This window comes from Oncorhynchus mykiss, chromosome 5 (assembly GCF_013265735.2).
Source record: "Oncorhynchus mykiss isolate Arlee chromosome 5, USDA_OmykA_1.1, whole genome shotgun sequence".
In the NCBI taxonomy this organism is placed as follows: Eukaryota; Metazoa; Chordata; class Actinopteri; order Salmoniformes; family Salmonidae; genus Oncorhynchus; species Oncorhynchus mykiss.
Window position 1 is genome coordinate 21,314,627 of NC_048569.1, and position 13,327 is coordinate 21,327,953.

A 13,327-nucleotide genomic window follows, 5' to 3' on the forward strand; every position below is an offset into this window, starting at 1 on the left:
CATCTCTATAGCGGTGAGATCAGGGCCGTACAGTACTTAAGTAAAAAATACTTTAATGTACTACTTAGGTCGTTTTTTAGGGTATATTGTACTCAAGTATGACATTTGGGTACTTTTTCCACCACTGTTCATAATAAGTTGACAGTCAGTAACTGTTCTAACCTAAGCAGTGGTCCCATTCTGTGGTCAGTAGCTGTCACCTACCCGTCTCTGGGAAGACTTGTGTACGTCCTCTAACTCCTCCTCTTTATCCTCCAGCTCTTTAAGATGAATCTGTTTCATTCTCTCCATCTCCATCTCAAAACGCAGGTGCAACTAGAGGAAGATAGGTGGAAGAAGAGAGGTGGAGAAAGAGGAAGAGGTGGAGAGGGAGGAAGAGAGGGGGGAAGAGGAAGAGAGGTGAAGAAAGAGGAAGAGAAGTGAAGAAAGGAAGAGAGGGGGGAAGAGGAAGAGAGGGGGGAAGAGGAAGAGAGATGAGAAAGAGGAAGATAGATGGAGAAAGAGGAAGAGAGGGGGAAGAGGAAGAGAGGTGGAGAAAGAGAGGGGGGAAGAGGAAGAGAGGTGGAGAAAGAGGAAGAAGAAGAGAGGTGGAGAAAGAGGAAGAGAGGTGGAGAAAGAGGAAGAGAGGTGGAGAAAGAGGAAGAGAGGGGGGAAGAGGAAGAGAGGTGGAGAAAGAGGAAGAAGAAGAGAGGTGGAGAAAGAGGAAGAGAGGTGGAGAAAGAGGAAGAGAGGTGGAGAAAGAGGAAGATAGATGGAGAAAGGGAAGAGAGGTGGAGAAAGAGGAAGAGAGGTAGAGGAAGAGAGGTAGAGGAAGAGATGGGGGAAGAGGAAGAGAAATGGAGAAAGAGGAAGAGAGGTGGCGAAAGAGGAAGAGGTGGAGAAAGAGGAAGAGGTGGAGAAAGAGGAAGAGAGGTTATAGTAAGAGGCAGAGAGATGTCTGTGTCTCTGTGTGTTGTGTGCATACATACCTGCTGCTGTGTAAAAACAGTATCACTCAATTATGTCAGTAGTAAGAGTTACAGTTTCTTGTAATCCGTGTGTGTGTGTGTGTGTGTGTGTGTGTGTGTGTGTGTGTGTGTTTGCGTGCATGGCATGCATACCTGCTGTGCCTGCTGAATCTTGGCGGTAAGCTTGGTAATCTCCTCTCCTCTCTCATTGGTCTGGGTCTCCAGGAGGCGGAGCTGCTTCTTGAGGTCCGGCAGCGAATCAGAGGCCAGGTCAAAGGGCACGCTGAGGTCACGGATCTGGGCACACAGCTCCTCCTTCTGCTGCTGCACACGAACCACTTCTGCCAGGCTCTCCTACAAATACACACACACACACACACACACACACAATCGCAGGAACAGACACACATGGGAACAGACAACGGATGTATCTTTTCACCAAATGTTTGTTGTTTAAGGTTGTGAAACCACTTCTAAATGTGTATTTAGTGTACCTGTAGAGTGCGTTTCAGAGTGTATATCTCTGCCCCCAGTGCAGTGCTCTCGTAAATGGCTTTGTCCTTCAGTTCTCTCTCTTTGTCAGCCTCTTCTAGGGCCTGGGTCAACTCACTGTCAAACCTGTAAAAACACATGCATTGGAACGCATACATACTCCATTATATGGAATCCCTACTTACCCTTGTTTGAATTAAGTTTCTTACACACACACACCAATACAAACCTACCTCCTCTGTTTGCGGTCCAGCTCGTGAGCGCGACCCTGTAGGCTGTCAGTGAGAACACGGGCGTCCTGGAGGTCAGAGGTGACACGACGAACCTGACGCTTCAACTCTGTGGCGCTCCTCTTAGACTGCTCCAGCTGGGCCTGTAGGGAGCCCACCTACCACAGGGGGGAGACAGAGACTCAGCAAGAGACGACAACCCTGGACTGTGTGTGAGCTACGCTGAGAAGTGGTGGTGTGTGTGTGTGTGTGTGTGTGTGTGTGTGTGTGTGTGTGTGTGAGAGAGAGAGAGAGAGAGAGAGAGAGAGAGAGAAAGGGTGAGTGTGTTCTTGTGTGTTTGTGTATATGTGTGTGTGAGTGTGTAAGACTGCGTGTGAGAGTGTGTTTTTATATATGTGTGTGTGAGGGTGTGTTTGTGTATACAGTGCCTTGCGAAAGTATTCGGCCCCCTTGAACTTTGCGACCTTTTGCCACATTTCAGGCTTCAAACATAAAGATATAAAACTGTATTTTTTTGTGAAGAATCAACAACAAGTGGGACACAATCATGAAGTGGAACGACATTTATTGGATATTTCAAACTTTTTTAACAAATCAAAAACTGAAAAATTGGGCGTGCAAAATTATTCAGCCCCTTTACTTTCAGTGCAGCAAACTCTCTCCAGAAGTTCAGTGAGGATCTCTGAATGATCCAATGTTGACCTAAATGACTAATGATGATAAATACAATCCACCTGTGTGTAATCAAGTCTCCGTATAAATGCACCTGCACTGTGATAGTCTCAGAGGTCCGTTAAAAGCGCAGAGAGCATCATGAAGAACAAGGAACACACCAGGCAGGTCCGAGATACTGTTGTGAAGAAGTTTAAAGCCGGATTTGGATACAAAAAGATTTCCCAAACTTTAAACATCCCAAGGAGCACTGTGCAAGCGATAATATTGAAATGGAAGGAGTATCAGACCACTGCAAATCTACCAAGACCTGGCCGTCCCTCTAAAATTTCAGCTCATACAAGGAGAAGACTGATCAGAGATGCAGCCAAGAGGCCCGTGATCACTCTGGATGAACTGCAGAGATCTACAGCTGAGGTGGGAGACTCTGTCCATAGGACAACAATCAGTCGTATATTGCACAAATCTGGCCTTTATGGAAGAGTGGCAAGAAGAAAGCCATTTCTTAAAGATATCCATAAAAAGTGTCGTTTAAAGTTTGCCACAAGCCACCTGGGAGACACACCAAACATGTGGAAGAAGGTGACCTGGTGAGATGAAACCAAAATTGAACTTTTTGGCAGCAATGCAAAACGTTATGTTTGGCGTAAAAGCAACACAGCTGAACACACCATCCCCACTGTCAAACATGGTGGTGGCAGCATCATGGTTTGGGCCTGCTTTTCTTCAGCAGGGACAGGGAAGATGGTTAAAATTGATGGGAAGATGGATGGAGCCAAATACAGGACCATTCTGGAAGAAAACCTGATGGAGTCTGCAAAAGACCTGAGACTGGGACGGAGATTTGTCTTCCAACAAGACAATGTAAAGCAAAATCTACAATGGAATGGTTCAAAAATAAACATATCCAGGTGTTAGAATGGCCAAGTCAAAGTCCAGACCTGAATCCAATCGAGAATCTGTGGAAAGAACTGAAAACTGCTGTTCACAAATGCTCTCCATCCAACCTCACTGAGCTTGAGCTGTTTTGCAAGGAGGAATGGGAAAAAATGTCAGTCTCTCGATGTGCAAAACTGATAGAGACATACCCCAAGCGACTTACAGCTGTAATCGCAGCAAAAGGTGGCGCTACAAAGTATTAACTTAAGGGGGCTGAATAATTTTGCACGCCCAATTTTTCAGTTTTTGATTTGTTAAAAAAGTTTGAAATATCCAATAAATGTCGTTCCACTTCATGATTGTGTCCCACTTGTTGTTGATTCTTCACAAAAAAATACAGTTTTATATCTTTATGTTTGAAGCCTGAAATGTGGCAAAAGGTCGCAAAGTTCAAGGGGGCCAAATACTTTCGCAAGGCACTGTATGTGTATATGTGTGTGTGTGTGTGTGTGTGTGTGCTATATACCTTGGTGTCCAGCTCTAGGTGTGTCTGTCTCTCTGCCTCCAGTCTCTCCTCTGTGTGTTTGAGTCGTCTCCTGACATACTCTACCTCAGTCTGGCAGCACTCTAGCTGTAGTGCCATCTCACTCTCTGTAGGGGGGGGGGGGGGGGGGGGGGGACAGGGGGGGGCAGTGTGTGTGTAGAGAAAAGTCATGAAGAATTCAGACCACACCCCATCCTCCCAGATTCCCCACGCCTGTTCCCTCCTAAAACGGTAATCCAAACCCCTTAACCGCCAAACCTTAAACTGCCATTACCCAACCTCCATCCACCCCCCCCCCCCCCCCCTGCCTGTTCTGTGTGAATAAATGTCAACTGTAATTCTGCCATTTATTCTGCATTTTCCCTGATGCCACATGGTGGCAGTATAACTCAGATCAACAGTTAGTAACATCCAGTGCAGTCAAACCTGAGAGTGAGTTTCACCTATTGATCAATCCAAATGACAGGCAGTTACCTCTAGTAGTTCCCCAGCTTGTCCCTGTCCCAGCCTGGGACTCTTTGCTCTGGACTTTCTGTTTCTCCTCCTCCAACTGTTTCTCCAGCGTCACCATGGTGACCTTACACTGGCCCAGCCGAGCCTGAGAAAGGGAAGGAGAGAAAAGAGAGAAAAAGAAAGAGAGAAAAATACTATATTGTATGGGGCCAGGCACACAACACCTTTAGTCCTTGTGTACCGGAGAGTTATTAGGGTGCTGTTGTAATACTCCCTGTAGTTCCTTGTGTACTGGAGAGTTATTAGGGTGCTGTTGTAATACTCCCTGTAGTTCCTTGTGTACCGGAGAGTTATTAGGGTGCTGTTGTAATACTCCCTGTAGTTCCTTGTGTACTGGAGAGTTATTAGGGTGCTGTTGTAATACTCCCTGTAGTTCCTTGTGTACTGGAGAGTTATTAGGGTGCTGTTGTAATACTCCCTGTAGTTCCGTGTGTACTGGAGAGTTGTTAGGATACTGTTGTAATACTCCCTGTAGTTCCGTGTGTACTGGAGAGTTATTAGGGTGCTGTTGTAATACTCCCTGTAGTTCCTTGTGTACTGGAGAGTTATTAGGATGCTGTTGTAATACTCCCTGTAGTTCCTTGTGTACTGGAGAGTTATTAGGGTGCTGTTGTAATATTCCCTGTAGTTCCTTGTGTACTGGATAGTTATTAGGGTGCTGTTGTAATACTCCCTGTAGTTCCTTGTGTACTGGAGAGTTATTAGGGTGCTGTTGTAATACTCCCTGTAGTTCCGTGTGTACTGGATAGTTATTAGGGTGCTGTTGTAATATTCCCTGTAGTTCCTTGTGTACTGGAGAGTTATTAGGGTGCTGTTGTAATACTCCCTGTAGTTCCTTGTGTACTGGAGAGTTTTTAGGGTGCTGTTGTAATACTCCCTGTAGTTCCTTGTGTACTGAAGAGTTATTAGGATACTGTTGTAATACTCCCTGTAGTTCCTTGTGTACTGGAGAGTTATTAGGGTGCTGTTGTAATACTCCCTGTAGTTCCTTGTGTACTGAAGAGTTATTAGGATACTGTTGTAATACTCCCTGTAGTTCCTTGTGTACTGGAGAGTTATTAGGATACTGTTGTAATACTCCCTGTAGTTCCTTGTGTACTGGAGAGTTATTAGGATGCTGTTGTAATACTCCCTGTAGTTCCTTGTGTACTGGAGAGTTGTAAGGGGGCTGTTGTAATACTACCTGTAGTTCCTTGTTTTCCCTGGTGAGTCGTAGTCTCTCTCCTCTCTCCATGTCAAGCGCCTGGCTGACAGCTTCACCACGGAAACGCTCATCGCTTAGTTCAGACGACACCGCCGTCACCTAGACAAAACACACCCACACCTGTATTCATAACTAAAGCTTTACTTTACACTTTGTCCACCCAGCCTATCACTTTAGTGCTCCTCAAACTTTACACTTGGCTAGGCCTCCCAAACTGTACACTTGACAGGCCTCCCAAACTTGACATATTACTATCCCTAAATCAAACGTTACACTTTACAGCCCCTCAAACTTTACACTTTACAGCCCCTCAAACTTTACACTTTACAGCCCCTCAAACTTTACACTTTACATCCCCTCAAACTTTACACTTTACAGCCCCTTAAACGTTACACTTTACAGCCCCTAAAACTTTACAGTCCCTCAAACTTTACACTTTACAGCCCCTCAAATCTTTACACTTTACAGCCCCTCAAACTTTACAGCCCCTCAAACGTTACACTTTACAGCCCCTCAAACGTTACACTTTACAGCCCCTCAAACTTTACAGCCCCTTAAACTTTACACTTTACAGCCCCTCAAACGTTACACTTTACAGCCCCTCAAACGTTACACTTTACAGCCCCTCAAACTTTACACTTTACAGCCCCTCAAACTTTACACTTTACAGCCCTCAAACTTTACAGTCCCTCAAACTTTACACTTTACAGCCCCTCAAACTTTACACTTTACAGCCCCTCAAACTTAACACTTTACAGGCTTCCTAAACTATACCCACCTTGGTCTCCAGGATGTCAGTGGTCTGTCTCAGCTCGTTCCTCTCTCTCTCTGACTTCTCCAGACGTCGTCTCAGAGCCGTGATCTCATCCTGGGAAATCATAAGAGTATTTTGTTAAACAACATACCAAATCTCCAGTGATAACAGCTTAGCTCTTATATCTATTTGGCTTTGAGTTGATTCAAAAGGCCTTGGATCAAGTGGTTACGGTTTGGCTCTGAATCATGGGTAGTCTCTGAATCAACATACTTTTTTTGCTCTGTATCACCGAGTAGTCTCTGAATCAATTCCTACCTCCTTGGCTCTAAGTCTCTGGTCATCCATGTTAACATCCAGTAGGGGGCGTACTCTACACAGCAGTTTCCACCAGCTCCACTTGGCCACGCCTCTCAGAGTACGGATGTTACTCTGGACACACCTCACTGCCATCTGCTGCACCTGTATGGGGACACACAGAGATACACACAAGTGTTATCGTCAGTACAGAGACAACGTGGAGTCACAATTCAACGGCTCAGGCATGAGACATATGTGGCAGGGTCTACAGACAATCACGGACTACAAAAGGAAAACAAGCCACGTCACAGTCACCGACGTCTTGCTCCCAGACAAGCTAAACACCGTCTTCGCCCACTTTGAGAATAACAAAGTGCCACCGACGCGGGCCGCTACCAAGGACTGTTGGCACTTGTTCTCCTTGGCTGACGTGAGTAAGACATTTAAACGTGTTAACCCTCGTTAACCCAGACGGTCCAGACGGCATCCCTAGCTGCGTCCGCAGAGCATGCGCAGACCAGCTGGCTGGAGTGTTTACAGACATATTCAATCTCTCCCTATCCCAGTCTGCTGTCCCCACTTGCTTCAAGATGTCCATCATTGTTCCTGTACCCAAGAAAGCTAAGGTAACTGAACTAAATGACTATCGCCCCATAGCACTCACTTCTGTCATCATCAAATCAAACTTTATTTGTCACATGCGCAGAATACAAGTGTAGACGTGAAATGCTTACTTACAAGCCCTTAACCAACATTGCAGTTGCAGTAAAATAAAAAGTAATAATAAAAGTAACACAATAAGAATAAGAATAATGAGGATATATACAGGGGGCACCGGTACCGAGTCAGTGTGCAGGGGTACAGGCTAGTTGAGGTAAGCTGTACATGTAGGTGGGGGCGAAGTGACTATGCATAGCTAACAAACAAACAGCGAGTAGCAGCAGTGTACAAAGGGGGGGGGGGGGTCAATGTAAATTGTCCAATGGCCAATTTATGAATTGTTCACTAGTCTTATGGCTTGGGGGTAGAAGCTGTTGAGTCCTAGACTTAGCGCTCCAGTACCGCTTGCTGTGCAGTAGCAGAGAAAACAGTCTATAAATTGGTTGACTGGAGTCTCTGACAATTTTATGGGCTTCCCTCTGACACCTCCTATTATATAGGTCCTGGATGGCAGGAAGCTTGGTCCCAGTGACGTACCAGGCCGTTCACACTACCTTCTGTAGCGCCTTACGGTCAGATGCCGAGCAGATGACATACCAGGCGGTGATGCAACAGGTCAGGATGCTAGATCTTGCCAAATCTTTTCACTCTCCTGAAGGGGAAAATACATTGTCGTGCCCTCTTCATAACTGGCATGGTATGTTTGGACCATAATAGTTCGTTGGCGATGTGGACACCAAGGAATTTGAAACTCTCGACCCGCTCCACTACAGCCCTGTCGATGTTAATGGGGACCTGTTCGGCCCGCCTTTTCCTGTAGTCCACAATCAGCTCCTTTGTCTTGTTCACATTGAGGGAGAGGTTATTGTCCTGGCACCACACTGCCAGTTCTCTGATCTCCTCCCTATAGCTATCTCGCGGTGATCAGACCTACCACTGTTGTGTCGTCAGCAAGCTTAATGATGGTGTTGGAGTCATGCCTGGCCATGCAGTCGTGGGTGAACAGGGAATACAGGAGGGGACTAAGTACACACCCCTGAGGGGCCTCAGTGTTAAGGATCAGCGTGACAGACGTGTAATTGCCAACCCTTATCACCTGGGGTCGGCCTGTCAGGAAGTCCAGGATCCTGTTGCAGAGGGAGGTGTTTAGTCCCAGAGTCCTTAGCTTAGTGGTGAGCTTTGTGGGCACTATGGTGTTGAACGCTGAGCTGTAGTCAATGAACAGCATTCTCACATAGGTGTTCCTTTTGTCCAGGTGAGAAAGGGCAGTGTGGAGTGCGATTGAGATTGCATCATCTGTGGATCTGTTTGGGCGGTATGTGAATTGGAGTGGTTCTAGAGTGTCCGGGAGGATGCTGTTGATGTGAGCCATGACCAGCCTTTTAAAGTATGTCAGGGCGGTAATCATTAAGGCAGGTTACCTTCGCTTCCTTGGGCACAGGGACTATGGTGGTCTGCTTGAAACATGTAGGTATTACAGACTTGGTGCATGCTTTGAGTACACGTCCGGGTAATCTGTCTGGCCCAGCGGCTTTGTGAATGTTGACCTGATTAACCAGTTGCATCTCTAGGGGCGCTATTTCATTTTTGGATAAAAAACGTTCCCGTTTTAAGCGTGATATTTTGTCACGAAAAGATGCTCGACTATGCATATTTTTGGAAAGTTTTGAAAACTTTTTGGGAAGGTTTTGGAAAGAAAACACTCTGAAGTTTCAGAATCTGCAAAGATTTTGTCTGTAAGTGCCCCAGAACTCATTCTACAGGCGAAACCAAGATGATCCGTTAAACAGGAAATGAGCAGAATTTCTGAAGCTCTGTTTTCTAATGTCTCCTTATATGGCTGTGAATGCGACAGGAATAAGCTTAGACCTTCTGCCGTTTCCCCAAGATTTCGGCAGCATTGTGACATATTTGTAGGCATATAATTGGAAGATTGGCCATAAGAGACTACATTTTCAAGGGGTCCGCCCGGTGTCCTTTGTCTAAATTTGTGCGTAATCTTCAGGTGCGGGCATTTTCTCCTGGGATTCAGGAGAGAAAGCACACTTCCACGAACGATATATCATCGAAGAGATATGTGAAAAACACCTTGAGGATTGATTCTAAACAACGTTTGCCATGTTTTCAGTCGATATTATGGAGTTAATTTGGAAAAAAGTTCGCGTTTTGAGGACTGAATTTTCGTTTTTTTTGGTAAACAAATGTGATGTACAAAACGGAGCTATTTCTAATACACAAAGAATCTTTTTGGAAAAACTGAGCATCTGCTATCTAACTGAGTCTCCTCATTGAAAACATCTGAAGTTCTTCAAAGGTAAATGATTTTATTTGAAGGCTTTTATGTTTTTGTTGAAATGTTGCGTGCTGGATGCTAACGCTAAATGCTAACGCTAAATGCTAACGCTAAATGCTAACGCTAAATGCTAACGCTAAATGCTAACGCTAGCTAGCTACTTTTACACAAATGATTGTTTTCCTATGGTTGAGAAGCATATTTTGAAAATCTGAGATGACAGTGTTGTTTACAAAAGGCTAAGCTTGAGAGATGGCATATTTATTTCATTTCATTTGCGATTTTCATGAATAGTTAACGTTGTGTTATGCTAATGAGCTTGCTGATAGATTTACACAATCCTGGATACAGGGGTTTTTTCATAGCTAAACGTGATGCAGAAAACGGAGCGATTTGTCCTAAACAAATAATCTTTCAGGAAAAACTGAACATTTGCTATCTGAGAGTCTCCTCATTGAAAACATCTGAAGTTCTTCAAAGGTAAATGATTTTATTTGAATGCTTTTCTGTTTTTTTGTGTAAATGTTGCCAGCTGAATGCTACGCTAAATGCTACGTTAGCCATCAATACTGTTACACAAATGCTTGTTTTGCAATGGTTGAGAAGCATATTTTGAAAATCTGAGATGACAGTGTTGTTAACAAAAGGCTAAGCTTGAGAGCTAGCATATTTATTTCATTTCATTTGCGATTTTCATGAATAGTTAACGTTGCGTTATGGTAATGAGCTTGAGTCTGTATTCACGATCCCGGATCCGGGATGGGGAGATCAGAAAGGTTAAAGGTTTTGTTCACATCAGCTACTGAGAGCGTTATCCCACAGTCGTCCAGAATAGCTGGTGTCTCATGTATGTTTCAGTGTTGCTTGCCTCGAAGTGAGCATAAAAGGCATTTAGCTTGTCTGGTAGGCTCGTGTCACTGGGTAGCTCGTGATTTCTTATAAGCATCCATGAAGTGCTTTGAGAGACTAGTCAAGGATCATATTACCTCTACATTACCTGTCATTCTAGACACACTTCAATTTGCATACTGCCCCAATAGATCCACAGACAATGTCATCGCACTTCCCTATCCCATATGGATAAGAGGAATACCTATGTAACAATGCTGTTCATTGACTATAGCTCAGCCTTCAACACCATAGTACCCTCCAAGCTCATCATTAAGCTCGGGGCCATGGGTCTGAACACCGCCCTGTGCAACTGGGTCCTGGACTTCCTGACGGGCCGCCCCATGGTGGTGAAGGTAGGAAACAACACTCCCACTTTGCTGATCCTCAACACAGGGGCCCCACAAGGGAGCGTGCTCAGCACCCTCCTTTACTCCCTGTTCACCCATGACTCTGTGGCCACGCATGCTTCCAACTCAATCATCAAGTTTGCAAAGGACACAACAGTTGTAGGCCTGATTACCAACAATGACGAGACAGCCTATAGGGAGGAGGTGAGGGCCCTGGCAGAGTGGTGGCAGGAAAATAACCTCTCCCTCAACAAAACGAAGGAGCTGATCATGGACTTCAGGGAACAGCAGAGGGAGCACTCCCATATCCACATCGACGGGACAGCAGTGAAGTAGCTGAAAAGCTTAAAGTTCCTCGGTGTACACATCACCGACAAACTGAAAAGGTCCACTCACACAGACAGTGTGGGGAAGAAGGTGCAACGGCGTCTCTTCAACCTCAGGAGGCTGAAGAAATTTGGCTTGGCCCTCACAAACTGTTACAGATGCACAATTGAGAGATGCACGTCAACTGCACTGCTCACAACCACAGGGATCTCCAGAGGGTGGAGCTGTCTGCCCAACGCATCACCAGAGGCACACTGCCTGCCCTCCAGGACACCTACAGCACCCGATGTAACAGGAAGGCCAAAAAGATCATCAAGGACATCAACCACCCCAGCCACTGCCTGTTCACCCCACTACCATCCAGAAGGTGATGTCAGTACAGATGCATTAATGCTGAGAACGAGACACTGAAAAACAGCTTCTATCTCAAGGCCATCAGACTGCTAAATAGCCATGACTAGCAGGCTCCCACCCGGTTACTCAACCCTGCACTTTAGAGGCTGTTTCCCTACAGTATATACATAGACATGGAATCACTAGTGTCGTGGAAATTTCCTGTATTTACCAAATCATGAGAGCAAACCACACACAAGTCAGAGTTATCATAAAGTCCATCTTTAATTATATGAGCTCCATCACAACCCTGTGACTCTCAGATCAATTCAGTGTCTATAAATATGGCACATATTTAGCAGATGTTATTGCAGGTGTTGTGAAATGCTTGTGTTCCTAGCTCCAACAGTACAGTAATATCTAACGGACAGACGGACGGACACACGCACGCACACACACACACACACACACACGTTACAACTGCACCTACCTAACCTAGCACAGTACACCTGACAGACATGTTGCACCTAGGCTAATGATTCTGGGCCAGGGGTCAAACTCGCCTTCATTTTGCGGTGTTGTTGTCTAGCCAGGTGTCCCAGACAGGCAGCCTGTAGGTGAACCAGCCAGACACTGACCAGCTTGTCTCTCTGCTGGTCCAGGTACTTTAACACACCTCGCTTCATAAACACCTGGTGGGAGGACGGGTAGAAAGAAGGGGAGACAGAAAGAGAGTGGAGAGAGAGAGAAGGGGGAGGTAGGGAGGGAGAGAAACAGAGAGAGAGAGAGAGAGAGAGAGAGAGTGGAGAGAGAGAGTGGAGAGAGAGAGAGAGAGAAGGGGGAGGTAGGGAGGGAGAGAAACAGAGAGAAAGAGAGAGAGACAGAGAGAGAGAGAGAGAGAGAGAGAGAGAGAGGGAGGGAAAGTTACCACAGTCAATGTAACTAATCTACAGAGACAGGGTGTGTCAGAGACTAACATTAAGGAGCTCAGTACTCCTAGTCAGAAGCCTCTCTCTCTCTCTCTCTCTCTCACCCTGCCGGCTCCTAGTACGGTACTCTTCTTGTTCAGATCCAGTTCTACCAGCAGCTCCTCCACTGCCTTCCTCTCGTCTGGGGTGATGAAGACTGAACCATAGCGTTTCATGACCGGAGGAGACAGAGCCTGGAAACGACACCTGAAGTCACTCAGAGTCATATGTTCCGGATAACCTGAGAGAGAGAGAGATGGAATAAGGTGGTCAGCCATAGCTATACAGGTGAGCACTATGATGCCACCAAAATTCCCAAATGATCAACTATATAACCTGTACAGAATGGCTAACGCTCTGCTAAACTGCACTGTGCACATCTATCTGAGGGCTAATTCTAGGCTAACACTAACCTGTGCGATAGAGCTGCAGGGCGGGGAGGATGTGTGTAGAGTGTAGCTGGATCCTGAGAGCAGGGACGTCGAATCCTCCACCACTGCTGTCTGTCTTAGCACCCACACACTGCAGGAACACTGGCCTGGCTCGACGAATCAGATTCAATAGAGCATCCTGGAAAGGGGGGTGGCGTGTATTAGGGTAGTTATGGCCTGTAGTTTGACTGATATACAGTGGGAGTGTGTTTTAGGGTACTTATGGCCTGAAGTTTGACTGATTATAAAGTGGGAGTGTGTATTAGGGTACTTACGGCCTGTAGTTTGACTGATATACAGTGGGAGTGTGTATTAGGGTACTTACGGCCTGTAGTTTGACTGATATACAGTGGGAGTGTGTATTAGGGTACTTACGGCCTGTAGTTTCACTGATATACAGTGGGAGTGTGTATTAGGGTACTTATGGCCTGAAGTTTGACTGATATACAGTGGGAGTGTGTTTTAGGTTACTTATGGCCTGACGTTTGACTGATTATAAAGTGGGAGTGTGTTTTAGGTTACTTATGGCCTGACGTTTGACT

General features: G+C 45.7%; 1 protein-coding gene across 4 annotated transcripts in view; it reads right to left on the reverse strand.

The window, feature by feature from the left end:
- The window catches only part of LOC110522822 (unconventional myosin-XVIIIb), a 63,076-nt gene that overhangs the window by 24,461 nt on the left and 25,288 nt on the right, over positions 1-13,327 (reverse strand). For all 4 annotated transcript variants that reach the window (XM_036977031.1, XM_036977030.1, XM_036977033.1 and 1 more), the window contains 12 exons: positions 12,768-12,924; positions 12,420-12,595; positions 11,950-12,078; positions 6,554-6,697; positions 6,260-6,349; positions 5,461-5,580; positions 4,239-4,362; positions 3,747-3,871; positions 1,673-1,827; positions 1,442-1,565; positions 1,101-1,301; positions 205-315 (listed from right to left, as the gene is read on the reverse strand). In XM_036977031.1, the coding sequence (XP_036832926.1) occupies positions 205-315; positions 1,101-1,301; positions 1,442-1,565; positions 1,673-1,827; positions 3,747-3,871; positions 4,239-4,362; positions 5,461-5,580; positions 6,260-6,349; positions 6,554-6,697; positions 11,950-12,078; positions 12,420-12,595; positions 12,768-12,924 (1,656 nt within the window). The remainder of the gene's footprint in view (positions 1-204; positions 316-1,100; positions 1,302-1,441; positions 1,566-1,672; positions 1,828-3,746; positions 3,872-4,238; positions 4,363-5,460; positions 5,581-6,259; positions 6,350-6,553; positions 6,698-11,949; positions 12,079-12,419; positions 12,596-12,767; positions 12,925-13,327) is intronic.